Source organism: Lissotriton vulgaris, chromosome 7, assembly GCF_964263255.1.
Source record: "Lissotriton vulgaris chromosome 7, aLisVul1.2, whole genome shotgun sequence".
Lineage (NCBI taxonomy): Eukaryota > Metazoa > Chordata > Amphibia > Caudata > Salamandridae > Lissotriton > Lissotriton vulgaris.
This window is the reverse complement of record NC_141695.1, coordinates 792,477,489-792,495,319: the sequence shown is the minus strand read 5'-3', so window position 1 is coordinate 792,495,319 and position 17,831 is coordinate 792,477,489. Positions and strand designations below refer to the sequence as shown.

The following is a 17,831-nucleotide window of genomic DNA, read 5'->3' as shown; positions in this document are numbered from 1 at the left end:
CCGTTGCGCCCAGCCAGAAAGCACATCGGGGTCAATGAAGGATCCAGATGCCTTTGCCTCCACGGCCATATCTAGGATTTTGATAACCGGCCCAACGGCATCGAGGAGCCTGTCCTTGTACAAACGCCAAGACCTGTCAATACCCTTCCTAGGGTCTTTGACGAATTTGGCCTGGAAGGTCATCATCTTGGGGTCAATGCGAGGGCGACCTTATTCTCCAGACAAGGGCTAGGGCCCTCTTCCCGGAGTCGGTTGCGAGCCTCCTTCTCCATAGGCTTGCCCAAAAAGCCTGCCACATACTTCACAACTTTATCCGCTGGGACCCAGTCGGTAGACGTAGGATGGACGATGCCACCCGGTCCAGCATATCAGAACTACCACCGGGGGCAGGGTGAATGGGAGGGTAGCCAGGGCCTGGAAGGGCCGCATCGTAATCGGTGCCCCCAGGGGCGTCCCCAGTATCTTGCGGGTCGGGAGTAGCTGTGCGGGCGGGGGGGGGGGGGGGGGTCGACCTGGAGGCTGCCGGCTCTGGGGCCGGGACCTGCGCTAAAAAGGCCTGTTCCAGGTGCGCAAAATGCATCTTCGTTCACCCCTTCGCCACAGTGTTTCTTGGCGGGCGGGGGACTCTCCCCTTGCGGAGCCTTAGGGGTCTCCTGAGGGTATCGCGGGGGGCTTCATCCATCTGGCGCACTCCCGCGCAATTTGCGACAAGAGGCGCTTCTCAAGAGGTTCCATGGTCTGATTTACGGCCCTATAGATGGAATCATCCACTGCCTGATAGAAGTAGTCATCCCAGGGTAGGTAGGACAAATCATCCCCTCCTTGTTAATGATCCTGGTCCTCGGCCTGTATTATAATTTAGTAATGGCCCCCTTGAAACCAGCAGGCAGTGCCTCAACAAAACCCAGGATCACTGGTGTGAAGGGTCATGCAGAAAACGTCTGGGAGGGGGCCCAGACTGCTTTGGGTGAACCGGAGATTCACAATTATGGGGGCAGAGCCCTGTAGACACTTACCCCCTTGATGTATGACTGGGCCGTTGTCCCCCGAGAAAGTGTCCCCACGGCGTAGCTGCCACTAATGCAACTCTGCAGGGTGTTGCAAAAAATTAACAAAATACAGACCCCGAGCGGGGCGTAGCGTAATTAATGGAGATACAGGACCTTGCAGGGAATCACTCGGGAGAATGGGGAAAGCAAGGCTCTTCACCGGGCTGGTCATGTCAGCACTCTAGCTCATACGGTGCTCTGGCGAGACATTTAGTGAGTGTGGCTTTAAAAAGCCGCCCAGCTCTTTTTTAAAGTACATACTCTTGGTTGTAGCGGCTTGCGGGAGTGCGCAGCGGTGCGCCACATTCACAAGTATGTGCTTTAAAAATTAGCAGACTGCTCTCCCAAGTGCGCGCTTCTCTCCCGGCCACTCACTTTTTGCTTGCGCTTCTTGTTTAACTTTGCGAGGCGTGCGATTGTGGATTGTGTTTAACTTGTTATCCTTGTGTCTTCGGCCATGTAGTCTTTCTCCATTTTGAATGCAGGAACATAAAGTACCGGAATGCAAAGAGCACATTTCAGTTCCGGATAAGCTACCACTGTATGACATTTTAGAAAGCAAGGTATTTTCTGACTTTTTCCCAATCCATGTCTTTGGTCTGTTTACAAGTTATGGACCCTCCATGTGGTACCGCCGTCATTTTAGAAAGCAGGTTATTTTCTGACTTTTTTCCCAATCCATTTCTGTGGTCTGCTTACAAGTTAAGGGACCTCCTTGTGGTACCGCCGTATTTAAAATGGCCTCTTTTATATAGGCACCATTTATATACATAAATGGAATGAAAACGGTTGAAACTTTCCTGCATAATACTCCAGTTGCCAGCTATTGAAATGAGTAGTTAAGAAATAAATAAAAACTTTTAATGGTGTTAAAAATTTGATTTGGTTTTGGTTGCTATTTTCAAATGTTCTTGGTTATTTTGCTTTCCTCTTTCTGAACATAAAAGCTGAATTGATTAACCATTTAACGTACTCCTCTCAAACTCCCTGAATCTAATGACAACATCCCTGATGTGGTTATTTATGGCCACATTTAGAGGCAGGCGGGAATGGGATAGCTGCAAAAAATTAAAGACTTCCTGTCTGTGCCTCTCTTCGGTCCCCTGCCTCATTTTGATGTGTGTTTGGGGGTGACTGAAGTTTCCCAGGGCACAGCTGCCATCTGCCCTGCATTCTCGAAAATGGTTGCATGGATTCAATGCTCGTAGAAATGGCCTGCACACCTTAGGAGGGCCCCCCCATCTCTAGGCCCACCATTGCCTTTCCTGGTAGGCACTGTCATGCCAAACACAGCAGTCTAAGATAGAACATCCCCAAGGTAGAATGCTACCAATGCCTCATGGATATTACATTGTTTTTTTTCCCAAAGATCCATGCTTTAGGGGTCAGACTTTGAAAAAAAAGTGCAGATTGGTCGTTCCATGCCTTGGCATGGCTGACCTTCTTTCACTGTTTCTACCGCCTCCCCATATTCCCGCTGATGTGGCTTGCGCAGGGAGGCAGGAGCTGTCAGCCAATAGCAAAGTCTACATTCTTGAGGATCAGTGAAAAAAGGCAACCCACTAATAACTAAGTCGGCCTTTTTTCACTGATGCACAAAATGCAATCAGCCAATAACAAGGTCTAAATTTGGTCGACTGGCAACAGCTGCTGTACTGGGACTGGCCCGGCAAACACTAAACGACCCACATCCTCTCTAGTTATAATTATATTGATTCTGTACATGTCTTTGTCTTTCCAGTCACATTCACACTCACTGTGTTGCGGCCCCCAATATTTCTATGAATCCATACGGGCATCATTTGCTTTCCTCATTTACCACAGAAGGAGTATTACCGTAGCTTGACGTCATTGGTAGGTTCGGACAGGGAAACCGCCTTTAGATCGCATGCTTTACATCGCATGCTATTACAAGGCGGTTGTTACAACAACTGCGTTGTTACAACATGAACCATTACGTCGCAAGTCGTTACAACGACTAGCTGTAGGGGCAGAAGGTGTTGGATTAACAATCCAACACCTTCCCTGCGGTTGCACAAACTGGAGTATGAATAGTAAATTATGCTATTCCTAAATCCAGTGCACCCACTACAGCATGTCGTTGAAATGACTTGCGATGTAATGGTTTGCGTTGTAACAACGCAGTCGTTGTAACAACCGCGTTGTAATAGCATGTGATTTATTTATTTTTTATTATTTTTATTAATTTTTAACACAAACGTAACCCCCCCCATACATGATACATTATTGTTTGGATCTCGTCATTGGTTACATTGCTTTAAGGCAGTTTCCTCAGTTGATTCGTCTCCATACCTTAAACTGTATCAAATTTACCTTCTCAACCTCAGCATCGTACATCAATATCCATGTCAATGTATGTATCCAATACCGCTCACAATATACTGGGAGCTCAACTAGGAGCTCCCATCTTCTTGTGCCTCACCCTCCCACCTCCCGTCTTATCCCTCCCACCGGTGTGCTCCAAGTATAATAACCCAGGATCTTCTTCTTGCCCTATCATGCCAGGGTGCGTCAGTATCCTAGTGCACTTAGGTTGTTACCCAGTTCCTGCTTTGCATGCCCACACTTCCTTTCCCTAGCCATCACCCTCAACTTGTCTATCCATTGCCTGCTCCAACAATCACCGAAGAGGCCTCCACAGAGTCAGAGTCCAAGCCCGACTCCGGCGCTGTGAGTTGCGCCACCAGAGCTTCCCATGCCTGTGCAGTTTCGAGCGCCTTCTTATTATTCGCTCTCCTGGCTGGCTGGAACCTAACCATACTCTAACTAGCCGCCCAGGCTGCAAATTCCACCTTCCATCGCTGCATTCTAGGGCCCAGTTTGTACTTCCATTTTCTCTTCAGTTCACGTTTGGGTAACAGCAACCCTAGATCAATAAATTTGCTTGTTACCTTAGTTCTTGCTGTGTGGGGGGAACCAGTGCAGTATACATGCGCCCATTTCAGGTTCTATCTGCCGATCTCTCACTCCACACAGGACCTTAACCACCTCTTCCCAGTACGTTCCCAGCTGTGGGCAACTCCACATCATGTGCTGAAAGTCCGCTGCCCGCAATTGACATGTAGGGCAAGATGCTGATTCCACGTCAAAAAATATATTTATCTGCGCGGGGGTAAGTACGCCCTGTGTATGACATAAAAGTGGATACGTTGGAATCTGGCATTAGCCCACGTGGTTTCGGGTATATCTTTGCCCAGGTCCCCCTCCCATTTTCCTCGCAGCTGAGTCAGCGGCAGAAGCCCCTCGACAGTCATTCCCCTTTATAGGCACGTTATTGCCTTCACCGTCCCCGCCGCCATTACTACATATTGGCATGTCTGTGACGTTTGTGGTTCTGATAGCCCTCCCCCACCCCCCAGTTTTTCTGGATCGCAGAAACCAGAGCAGCATGCAGCAGGAAGTCCCCCCTAGGCAAGCCATACCTGTCTAGCAGTTTCTGACAAGGCAAGAGAGCTCCTTCCTCTTACAGGTCGCCGAGCATCTGCAAACCCAGTTCTTCCCATTCTGCCAATGCCGACCAGTCGCCTCCATGCGGGCAGGCCGTGCACATCCCGAGAGGTATCTCTGGTGCATATGGACGGACGACGCCCCCCTACTCCTACTTCTGTTCCAACATGCTCTCAGCACCTTCTCTTCAATGGACAGCGAGTCGGCCCGCAGCCGCTGGCCCAGGATTATAAAAGACAGAACGAGACGTGGAAACCATCGGTCTTCTGGGCCATTCCGTCCTCTGAACTCTCTAGCAACCGCCTGTGCGAGCCATTGCAGCTGTGCAGCCAGGTAGTACAGTTCGAAGTCTGGAACTGCCCAACCCCCCTCTGCTCTAGGCCTCATCATCGTGGTCAGGGCCACCCGCCTCCTGCCACTCCCCATAGAAACCTCCCCACCATAGTCTTGAGCATCCCAAACATCTGACCTGGTATTCAGATTGGTAAGCGTGGTAGTGCCACCATCTTCAGGAGCGCTACTTGTCCTGCCACTGAGAGCAGTACTGTGCTCCAGAACGCTATGCTCCCTCTGATCCCTCGCACTGCTCTATGTACATTGCCCTCCAGCAGATCCGCCTGCTCATGATAAATGTTTATACCCAAATATGACAGGCAGTGGGGCTTCCACTGTATTCCTCCCAATCCATCAGAGGTTCCCATTGCTCGGCACACTGGGAACAAACTAGTCTTCTCCCAGTTCACGCACAACCCTGATGCCGCCCCGAACGCCCTCAACAGGAGCGTCGCCCCCATTAAGTCCTCACCAGGGGCCGCCAGAAACATCAACAAGTCATCCGCGTACAGAGATATATAATGCATTTCTCCCCACATCTCAAGCCCAACATAGTGCCTCCCCGACCTAGCTTGCGCCGCCAAGGGTTCTATCGCTAATCCAACAGCAGCGGTGACAGCGAGCTGCCGCGTCCCCCTACCGACCGCGCAAGGCGTCGTTACCATCCCCCCCCGCACCCAGGCTGTTGCCGAGTTATATAGTATGTGTGTCCACTTCACAAATCCCTCCCACAGTCCCATTTTACGCGTAACCTGAAAGAGGAATTGCCATTCCAGACTATCAAATGCCTTCTCAATGTCCAAGGCGGACAGCACCAGACCCCTACAGTGCTCCAGAATGCGCAGAATTCGAAGCAGCCGTCTCACATTAATGGAAGTATTACGCTTGGGTATAAAACCCGACTGGTCCTGGTGAACCAATTGGGACATGTACGGGAGCAGGCGGCTTGCCAATACCTTACTCAGGATTTTGTAGTCTGTTGTTAGCGGGCGGTATGACTTCATGTCTGTGGCTTCCCTTCCTGGCTTCAGTAGAGGGATGATAATGGCTTCTCTAGTAGTTTCTAGCAGCCTCCCAACTTCGATCTCGTCCCGATAGATGATGCGCAAACTCGGTACTAAGTATTCTGCATACTTGGCATAAAATTCTATGGGAAGACTGTCTACCCCAGGTGTCTTGCTGCGGGCCATGTGCTTGATCGCGCTCCTTATCTCCCCTTCTGTAATCTCACTCCCCAGCAAGTCTCCTTGCTCTCTCCTCGGGCTAGGCAGTGCCACCTCCCCAGATACTCCGTGATGTCATCGGGAACCTGTGTCAGTTGGCTACTGTATAGCTTAGTGTAGTACTGTACGAACAGTCTGTTGATCCCCGCTTGCATGTTCACCAGCTCACCTAAGGGGGCTACCAGGCCCAATTTTGGCTCTCCCCTGGGAGTCGGGTTGGCTAACCATGCCAGGAGCGCACTCTATTTGTCCCCCTCAGCGTGCATCCTTACTCTATAACTCTTGTAATCGAAGGAGCGTAGCCTCTCCACCTAGATTGCCACTGCCTCCCTTGCCTCAGAGACCTAAGCCTGTAGTCCCGGCTCTCCAGGTCGGTCTCTCTCTGCGGTCCGTAGTTTACCTTCCGCTTTCTCAAGGTCAGTCAAGATCGTGTTCCGTACTCCCGCCGTCTTGCTAATACGTATACCCCTTGCTACAACCTTAAACTCATCCCATTCAGTCAGCACCAATGTCGCTGTCCCTTTGTTCTCCTCAAAATACTGTACAACGCCCTTTCCCAGCTCTTCACTAAAGACTGGGTCTTCCAGTGCTTCCGGCCTGAGCTGACCGGTCGGGATGGCTGCCCTCTCCCGGCAAAAGCATTGGGTTATGGTCTGATATCGTTCTCGCCAGGTATTTGCTCTCCGTCACCTTAGTGTGAATCTCAGGGGCGCATAATATTGCATCCAGTCTCTGATGCAAATCATGTAGGTTAGAATAGTAAGAGTAATCCCTGTCTTCTAGATGCTGGGCACGCCACGTGTGTATCAAACCCCAATTGGTTTGCCATTGGTTTGCCTTTGAAGTCCTATGCACTGGGGCTCCAGATAGTGGGGGTTGGGACCTATCTCTCTCCACTTCTGTTATTCAGTTAAAGTCTCCCCCTAGTATTGACGCAACCGTTAAATATGGTGCTAGGCTCCTAGATAGTTTGTCAAAGAAGGAAGTTTGATCTATATTGTGGGCATACACACTGCACAGAGTTACATCTATTCCATTAAGCTGTCCCATAACGTCTACTAATCTTCCCTCTGGGTCAGCCAGATGCTGTCTTGGCTGTAAAGGAACACCCACCCTGACCCATACCAGAGCGCCCCTAGCAAACGCTGAGTAAGTCGTGTAAAATAACTGCCCCCTCCATCTCTTTTTCAAGGCTAGCCCCTCAGTCCTGTTAAGGTGTGTTTCTTGAAGGAGTGCTATATGCACTCCTCGGCGTACCAGGAAGGCATGCACCCTAGGCTGCCTTTGCATTGTGTGAAGCCCTCGCACATTCCAGGTAATGCACTTCAAATCAAGTAACGTCCCCATTGTTCTAGCAGTCACTCCTTCGCGCCGCCCCCACATCAAAGAGCACACCAGTAGTAACAACCTCCCCGAATCCCCGCCCAACCCATCCCCAACTCCCTACCCCCAGAACAGGCACTACAACATTAGAACCCATCCAAACCATTACGTAAACAACCCCCAAGCTCCTAAGGAGCTACACCCACACAACCTTACGGGAGGTAAGCCTGAAGCTTCCGGGAGTCGGACTTCTAGTCGCCATTCTGCTTGCGCTCGACCCCCTTAGAACTGAGCCAGCCCCTTCCCGGGCCGTACAACTGCTAGACCCACTCCACGAATACTCCTCATCCCCCAATTACCCCTTAGCTCTGCGCAGCCATTTGCCAGTCATCCAAATGCGCAGCCACCCCCGCCAGCACACCCCCAGCCACCCATCACTTTGTTCATGTCCGGCTAGAGTCCACTTCACCCATCAACGATCTCGCCCGCTGTCCCAGCTGTCACATTGGGCAGTTTCAGGCTTTCGGCATCCGATTGTTCATCGTCCTCTTCCTGGGACCCCTTATCTGATTCCGCCGGATGCGATTCTCCTCCTTCTCGCGAGCTATCCGTGACAGCCTGCAAAGCGGCCAAGCGTACAATCCACCTCGCCACTCCCCTCTTTCCCGATTCCTGCTTTGTACATTTCCAGCCAGTCCTAGGCCTCCTCAGGACTGTCATGAAACGTCGCTTTGCCATCCACCGGTGTCTTCAGGCACGCCGGTAACATCAACGAATATTGAATACCTTCATCTCGTAGTGCCCTTTTCACAGCAACAAAGGATACCCTGCGGCGCAGGACCTCAAGAGTGTATTCCGGTAACAATGTCACCTTACTGTTATCTACTGTGTACGGTCCAGCCACCCTGGCCTGGTTCAGTAGTAGGTCTCTATCCTTGTAGTGTAGCAGCCTGGCCACCACTGGTCTCGGCGGTCTCTCAGGGGCCAATGGTTTGGCTGGCACTCTGTGGGCTCCCTCCAACGTGAAGAAGGATGTCAGTCTCGTTGGTGCGACGGTCCCCTTCAGTCATCCCTCCAGATATTTTACTATGTTGAGGCCTTCCACACCTTCCGGAAGTCCCACCACCCAAATGTTGTTCCTCCGATTCCTCCCTTCTGCATCCTCCGCTCGCCTCTCCAGGGTCTGTAGCCTGTTTTGAAAGTTTGATATTTGCCCGCCATTGATTTTTGAGCCGGTTCCGTTTGCTTCACTCTGTCTGACAATTGTGCATGGTTAGCTCTGAGCACCCCTAATCCCTGCGTCAAATGTCCAATATCTTTTTGTAAGGCTTCCCTTGTATCCATTATGGCTTGGAGTATTTGATTGACCTGTTGTTGGAGCATCCCTTCGGGTGATGTTGCGCTCCCTCTCGCACCTCCATGGCGGACATGTCTTCCTCCTGTTCAACCGGTGCCCCCACTTGCTATCCCTGCGGCTTCCCCTTGGTCTCTCCGGCTTCGAGTATCGTCTGTCTGCCAGGCTCCTGCCACTCCGCGCTTCCTACCTATGCCTCCTGCGTGGGCACGCCTCAAGCTGTCCAGCTACCAGCTGTCCCGTCTACTACGCTCCAAGCATTCCACCAGGGAAACACTCCCCATCAGGGAGGTCTTCTAAGCCTGGCCAGAGTGCCCCACTCCGTGGGCCCGCCCTTCCAATAGGATCACTCCCCTGCAGGATGACAAGGGTGCACTTCTGTCCCAGGATTATAGTCCCGGTCAGCCGGCTCTAGCCCCGCCTTCCTTCCCACCTCCGCCATGCCCTTGACCTTTGCAGCAAAGTCTCCCACTAGGCTTGCAGCCCAGCTTCCAATGAGTGCCAGGTACGTGGGTGCTCCTCCAGGCAGTTCCACCGCCTCACGGCAATAGTGCCCCTATTGGTTTCCACCGGGGCACTCCACAGCAATCGCCGTCACCACTATCCCTAGCTCGCCATGGTCTCTTTGCCCCACTAGGCCTCCAACTCCCACTCGGCCCCCAACTCCCACTCGGCCCCCTCAGGGCAATGGCGCCAGGCCCTAGCTCCTTCAAGGATGAAATTCACCCCTCACGTCTGCTCAGCCTCCCGCGATTGCCAGCTCCTTCCAGCCGTGCAGATCCCCCTCTCTGGGGTGGTACCAGTCGCCGCCGTTCCTCTGACTCGCCAGTCCTTCAATCAGTCATTGGGGTGAAGTAGGCCTGTCACCACCTAGTGCCCAGTGGCATCCCAACCTGGCACACTTTTCCAATGCCCCAGAGCGCCAGTTATCACCTCAACAATACGCGCGCACAGCACGTGGGCACCAACCCTCCCCCAGTGCTGCTGGTAGCTATCTCTCGCCCCAGCCTGTCCTTGCAGCCAGTATGGGCAGGGCAGTTCTTGAGTCCTTCAGGGATGCCTTCCCAGCCAGACACCCTTTTAGTCAGATTCGCCTGCTGCACTGCCTGTAGCTCCCAGCTGGTGCATCACTACAGGCCTCTTCTGCTGTTAAAATGCTTCCTCAGGGTTCCCAGGCAGTCAGGATGGGCTCTTCACATCCCCTCTTGTGGTCCAGCTGTCAGGCGCCGCTCGTTCCTTGCCCCGCTCTTGCGCACCATAAAACCTCTGCGAGGCCACCGGCCACTCTTCAGAGCAGAGGGGGAAGAGAGGAAGGGGGGGCCCCCACGCCAAATCTGCAGCGCTCCGTGCCCCGCCAAGGCACAGCGCTGCCTCACCACTGCGGCCTCTCCTGATTGCAGCGGAGATGTCCAGTGCCCGCCTGCAGTCCTGGCTCCTCACTGCCTCCGCCTCTCAGGCTCCTCGTTCGTTGCGCTCCGACCGCCCACAGGTCAGGAGCTCCCGCAGCGCCTCGAGCACTTATCCTCCGGGCCTGCACAGCTGGCGGTCGATCCCGTCGGCCGCTCCCGGCAGCAGTGCCCTCTTCCCTTCCGTCTTGGCCAGCACGGCTAGCCTCTCAGCCATACCGCCATCTTGGGTTGTGGCCCGGCTCCCTTCACAGTCAGCACGCAGCTGGTTCCCTGCCACCATGGGGCTCGCCACGAGGGTCGCAGAGTCTCGCGGCCGCCCCCACTGTCACCCCAGGGGTTTTGGGGGCTCTGTACCTAGTCTTCTTTACAGGATTAGCGAGGGGTCGGCGCGGAGCTCCGTGCTCACGCGTCCTCTCCCATTAGCCTCGTAGCCACGCCCCCCGTTTTTAATAGCGTGTGCTGTAAAGCATGCGTAGTAAACGTATATATTTGTTAGGACACAGCTAAGACATGGATTTTGAGACTGTGTTTTGCAGGGAAGTTGGTGGCCCTGTGTAAGTGGAGATTTTGAAATGGGGACAGTGCCTAATTTGAGCCAGTGGGAGCCACCAGCACTCAATGAAGATGCATATGAAAGACGAGAAACCCTTAAGAAAGGAACAAGCATTGGCATAGCCAATGGGTCTCGCCTTTGGGACATTCAGTGTTTAGCCATGCAACAGTTGATATTGCACCAAGGATATTGTGCTGCATAATTAAATACTTATATGGTCCCAAAGGCGAGACCTATTGACTATGGCAGTCCTTATTTTTTTTAGTTGTGTTTCAAATTTGCTGCTGTAAAAATATAGCGAATGAAGAAGGCATAAAATGAGCCTCCGGTCCTGACATAGAATCCAAATCCTGATTATAATATGAGACCAGATATAAAGAGAAGCTGTAATCGGAGCTCGATATGATAAGAATCTTCAAAATGCAGCCCTGATTTGTTACTTCACTGCATGGCACCTAAAGCAAGAAGTTTATTTTTCATTTTTTTACAGAACATGTACATTTGGGAAGCATTGCATGCCTTAGACAAGTAGATATTTTATAAATTGCTAACACCCCTGACTGGAAGGATTGTCTACCAAGTGCAGAATAGCTGGTGACGAGGTAGTAACAACCATTCAAATAAGAATTCAGAGCCTCACATGACTGACATTACTGCTGAACTTTATTATTCCTCAACTAGGTACTGTAGTGTCAATAAGTGTAAAACTGGTTCATTAAAATTGAAATCTGTTTCAGTTGCAGGGGATACTAAACCAGTCTTAGTTTCTGAAGTGGAAACATTAGACGAGGAGAGGATGCGGGCACGAGGAGAACAGAGAGATGAGGTATCCTCTACTTCAAAGGCAGAAGATGATAATGCATCTATTGAAAGAAGGCCAAAAGGAATGTTTCCGGAAGAGAGTTACACATCCTTGCCTATGCCATCATTGACTGACAATCCAAGCCTTGAAAATCAGAGTAAAAAGGTACTCCTGAATCTGAGCATGTGTTTTTGGCTTTTTATTGCAATATTCCAGCTGGGTGTGAACATTTCTCTTGATTGAGCGCCAGTAGGTGCTGGACTGTTCTTAAAGTTCAAAGTTACAAACTTGACGTGGTATCAACACAACTGTGACTGCATAATGCACCATCAGAAGGATGTCTTATGTTTAATGCTGAAATGTAACATCAATTGACTTTTATATATTTGTCGATCTAATAAGTGGAGCCTAGGTCTAGGTAAATGCTCTACAAAATGAGTGATTCAATAAAATATAATTTTTGCTTATCTAATTAAGTTATCTTGATAAAGTACACATTTTATTTACTTTATATCCATGTAGTTGAATTGCTGCATAGCTGATTTTGTTTTTTTAGGTCTCGCATACGCAGTGCGCAAGCGCTGTAAGGGACCTCTTGGCATCGCTCAGCACTTTTGTTAAAACTTGTGCATGTTTTGCACTGCTCTCTATGGGCACTCATGCACGTTTGGTGTTTCCCTTGCGTGAACGAGCAGCAGCGCCATCTGTTTGCAATTATCACAAAACAGATGGCACCCCTGCTCGCTCCCGCAATGGAAATGCTGTGCAAGTCTCACCTTGCACTGAGTTTCAGGGGCCTCAGCGCCGGGTTCGTCCTCTATAACAGTGCAGCAGGCCTGGCCCACGCCTCAGCCCCAATACAGCCGCCTGTGTCCGGAAGCACTGTCCTCGTGTTGTGGGACTGCCTGCACCGTGTCACCAGGGCACCGAGTATAGCCCACATCACATAGTTCTGTCAGCTTTGAGATGTGTGTTCAGGACCAGGTCATGCTCCATGGCGACTTGGCCTCTGTCAGTCTCTGACTGGCCGCGTGAGAAGCAGGTTCACTCTATGTAAGTCCCAATAACAGCTTGCATCACTTTATCACAGGCGGTTCCCTACTGTGCGATAGATTGTCAGTACCCACTTGTTCCAGTTGAGGCGACGCTGATCTCACCACCAGTCCATGCTGCAGGAGGGGAGTGTTAATGCAGCCCCCTATATGGCTTGGATGGGCCCAGGTTAAATGTAGGCTCGGCCAGTTGGCGCTCGGAGCCTAGGCAGAGAAGTCTGCCTCTGCCACCATCTTGGTCACGCTCTATCATATACCCAAGTATGTAATAATAACTGAATAGAATTGCTGTACCCAGCGCAAAGTAAACCTAAACCAATCTTGTGGTCTCTTAAGAGGCCATTCAGAGCGTATTTTCTTGCACAGTGTTTCCTGGCGATGAATCTAAGGAACAGACCTATTAATCCTGGGATCACGTATTGGTTGTTGAGGAAGATGAACTATAAATTTCAAGTTCAAAATTATTTTGTAGAAACTGATGACTTAGGGAATTAAAAGAAAAAAACATGTAAGGGGACAGGTTATGGGCACACCTAAAGCATGGCTCTTATATGGGGGTCCAGAGGGACCTCCAGGCCGAAAAAAAGACAAGCATGTGCAATGCAATCGGCCTCGCATTTACGGGAGTTTAAGCTATTGGATTGTAAATGATAATGCCTTTTATTTGTTTTAAATACGAAAACCAAAATTAAAGGCATTGTTATTTGCAATGCCAGTAGCTCAAAGTCGCGTACATGCGAGACCTAATGCATTGCAAATGCTTTTTATAAAGTGTTAAAGCCTTTGTCCATGCTTTGTTGTTTTTAACGGCTGGCTACTCCTAAAACTCTTGTATAGAGTTTTTGTACTTTTTGCCTGCCAATTACCAGTTTCTAATTTAAAAAATATTTTGAGATTCACAGCAGAGAAGCGAACATGTTCAAAGAAGCTTACAATATACTTAATCTCAAAATCTTTTGTGCACCATTAATACAAGCTAGAGAAAGGAGAGCACAGAAATGTAGAAAATAAATTCCAGCTAATTTCTCCTTTTTTTTTTTCTTTGTGTGGCGAATCAGTTTTCTAGCCATCTTCCTAGTAGAGTCTTAGCATTTTTTCAGTCATGCATGCAGTTGTAGTCATTATTTCCAGATCTGTTAGAATTCATTGCCTTACATACTTTGCCAATCCTACAAATGTCAGGCATTTTTCTGGGTACTGTGGCAGTCATCGGTTACTGGAGTACTGAACAATGCTGTGCCATTAACCTGGGAGCCCAGGGCATCTGGCCCTATCACACTCTTATTGGGTAACTGAATTATTGCCATTGTACACTCAACTCTTTGATGAAAATTAAGGCTTATTTCAGGAGGCGGTTCAAGATATTGTATGATATGGTTATCCTATGCAAAAAAAAAAAATGTCCAACCAGAGCTGCAGATTTTACACATGGAAAATAAAGATTAGTTAAAATGGTGGCCAACATGTATCACCAGACAATTGTATTGTGCTGATAAGATACCGTTATTATATTTACATAGCATGTACATCTGTGGACATGGTACTAAATGTATACAGCACACTATTATCCTTGAACTGATTATCCTGGTGCTGAATCAGATTTCCTCCTTGAACAGAGTAATACAGCATGCAGGTCATATGACAAGTGAAAAGCAGGTCTTTCATGTGTATGTAAAACCTTGTAAGTGTGGTAGGGCATTCCATTCTGTAGTCATAGGGACAAAGCAGTTGCATCCATTCTGCGGGACTGCGCACTGTAGAAACAAGAAGACTACCCATAGGAGTGCGAGTTGCTCTCTTGGGGAAGTAGTGGATTAGCTGGTCTCTAATAAAGGAAGGCCCACATTTGTAGTGTCAAAAAGTGCCTTAAAAAGGGTTTGCTTCTGTACAAAAAGCCAGAGGATATGTATGCCTCCCTGCTTAGCTCAAGAATAAGCCACACCACTAAACTTTGAATGTGCTGAAACTGGCAAACATTTCTAATGGGAGACCAAGGTATAAAGAATGACGGTAGCACAGGAGACTGAACAAAGATATTCAATAAGGGGAGTGAATAAAAGGAAAATGGGAGAATGTAAGTTTATGAATGTAATCTTTAAAGGAACATTTGTTGTCAAAGAAACTGTCCCAAGTTGTAGGCAGAAATGGTTTAGGATAAGTGCCAAAGCCAGAAAGCCACCACAGTGTGAATTAAATTAATGAGTGGCCATAAATGTCGGACTATAATCTGGTGGGTTTGATCCAACTCAGTGAAAAAACGAAATAAAAAATAAAATTAAAATGTCCACCCGTCAAGATGAACTCTGATTCTAACCCTAATGCAAGTGAAGGATTTTTGATGCTCCGTTGTAAATGTCCAAACTCTTAGGTCCTAATATCCAGGTCACATGATGAACCAGGTGTTCATTGTCAGTAACAATATACTTATTCCACTGGTTTTCGGCACCTGCATTCAAAAAGAGACTACTGGTGCCGGAGTGCAGTTCTTAAGAGGTCCATTTTTGTGAATGTCTGTTGCAACCAAAATATTAAGATGATGTAGGGTCTCTGGTTCCCACAGACGAATAAGTAATGTAGGGTGAACATCCAGTCGCGATTGGACTGTAAGTTAGTGTCTTAAACCGTTCAAACTGATAATGAATCAGAGTGACCAACCTCAACAAAGTGAATACTATCCTGATGCCCAGGATGATGGCCGAATATCACCTGTGTGCCTCTGAGGCTAGATTTGTGGTAATAAAAGTTTACACAAAGTCAGATATTTTAGGGGTAGCGGTGAGACAGGATGATGCAGGCTCATCACACTGAATATCTCCTGCACATCCTCAAAGCTCTTTCAAGTAAATGTTTTCCCTCCAGATGGGCTATAAGATATTTTGGTTCCTGGAAGTCTGTTTCCCAACACGATTTCCATATTCGCTTCAGTCATAGTTTAGATTCATGGTTCTCTGAAGGTATTCGCTTTGCAAGTGGAGCATATAAAGTACACGTTTTATATTCCTAAATCTAGATATTATTCAGTGAGCAGAATCCTTCTGAATGCATAGGTGTAAGAAGGTAACCAATTTCTAATATTTCCAAACCAATTTGGAAATGAATTGCAGTGGATGAGACTCCTTTTCTTATATAAAACAAAAAAGTGTATTTTGGCCATCGTAACGTATTGTCAGAGTGTTCCAGGCTAGTAGAAAAACTACAAAGCTGGTAATATTTTTTTAATTTACATTATTTCTTCCTTGCCGGAGTTTCCTACGTCGGAAAATGATCCTACGTTAGACTGAACACGACTGGGGGCATGATGTACACTGATCTACATTGTTCTCAATTATATAAGAGTGAGTGTGTGTTAGCGTGGGTTCATATATGTGTGGCGCAAACCTGGTTTGCACATTTTTAGGCACAGGGAAATAAGTGATTTGCTTAGAATCATATGATGTTGATAGGATGCTTCGATATGGTCCTGAATCTCCATGTTCCACGGTCTGAAAATCTAGCAGCTAGACCACACCCTGTTTGTTCCCTCTGAGACACTGAAGTCACATTTCAGTATGCACCCTATTTCTAATACTTTCCAGCCATGGATCTAAATAAATTGCCTCTTCAACTGTTTCCCACAATTTCCGCTATATTCCCTATTTCTGAAAATTGCTAGCCCTAGAACTAAAGGAATTGCCTCTTCATAATTTTCCACGATTTCCTCTATCTTTCACTTATTAAAGCTGCCTTAGAGTTACACTGAATTCCATATAATTATGTCTCTGCCTCTGGATCTTTTCCTCAAAAGTTTTTTGAATGAGACAAACTATTTCCTCACGGTGTCTGACAAAAACAATATGATCCAACCCCGAACATGTGACCGTGTTCATGCAGCCTCCTGCTACCTATGTAACGTAAAATGAGTGACTGTCACTTAAAGACTCCTGCGTGTGTCGCCTTTGTGGAAGAAGAACTACAAACCTTTTTTAGAATTAATGTGGGCTCGGTGTCATCGGTGGTTACGCTGTGGGCGTCATGTAAACCCTCCTTGAGGGTCATCTCAAGGGTTATGTACGCCGATGTGCGGCTGATCGATTAACACAGATTACTGACTTGGAGGGTCAGATATTTTGCGCTTGGAGGCTGACTTGTGTGGTCGTGACACAGATGAAACTTGTAAGCTCCTAGCTGTAGCCCATACTGAATTGCGACAGATTTCCTTCGAGAAGGAAAAACTATGCTGGAGGGCCTCCACACACAGAGTGTACGAGTCTGGTGATGATTCTGGCAAAATTGCTATATTGGTGGTTGACCTGTGGCATTTCTGATAGGGTCGTGCCTGTGGTCCGAGACTTGTCCAGGCATCTTTGGGAACAACAATCGGATATTGCTCTTACTGCTGATTTTTACTGAACTTTGTACTCTATGCACCCCCTGCCTTTACTGGAAGTAACAAATCCCATTTAGATAAAATCCTACTGCCGTCCGTTCCAAACTCCTTAACTCGAGAGTTGGACCGTGCCCTCACTGTTGAGGAAATAGACTCTGCTGTGTTGGCACTGCTGTCCGGGAAGACGGCAGGACCGAATGGCTACCCTTTTGAATATTATAAACAATGGCGGGGATATCCTGACCCCTCATCTATTAAATTTCTACTTAACCGCGATACAGCAGGGCTTCTTTCCCTCAGAGGTGGACTATGCCACTATAGTGGTCCTTCCTTAGAGACCAATGCTCAAATTACCGCCCCATTTCCTTCAATAAAGCAGACATTAAAATCTATGCGAAGACCCTGGCGACCCGCTTGGCTCAGACTCTACCCTATTTTAATCATCCAGATCAGTGTGGATTTATGCTGGGCTGAAGCACACACCACTGCATTCGGAGGGTACACTCTACCTTACCCTGGATCTAGGACCTAGCTGGAACGCTGGCCCTCTTACTTGTAGATTTCACCTTGGCCTTTGATGCAGTCTCTTGGGACTTCTTAGAACAGGGTCCTGTTGCGGGCAGGATCGTGAGATGCATTTCATCAATTGTCAGCCTACTTTAATGCAACCCTGCTGGCCAAGTCCAAGTGAACGGTGTTCTATCTCCTGCCTTTGGCATCTGAAGGGATATGCGGCAGGGCTCTCCGCTTTCCTCTTTATTCGCTCTTGTGATAGAACTCCAGGCGTGTCTTATACGCTGCGATACCCAGATATGAGGCTGGTGGCGGGGAATGGTTTTGAAGACCAAATTGCATTATATACAGACAACATTAGTTTCTGAAGGACCCCCGGCTTTCAG

At 48.5% G+C, this 17,831-nt stretch overlaps 1 protein-coding gene across 1 annotated transcript in view; it reads left to right on the top strand.

The window, feature by feature from the left end:
* Positions 1-17,831, top strand: part of RNF213 (ring finger protein 213) — a 2,876,335-nt gene that overhangs the window by 104,012 nt on the left and 2,754,492 nt on the right. The window contains exon 2 of the mRNA XM_086931045.1: positions 11,450-11,679. Coding sequence (XP_086787171.1) covers positions 11,450-11,679 — 230 coding nt within the window. The remainder of the gene's footprint in view (positions 1-11,449; positions 11,680-17,831) is intronic.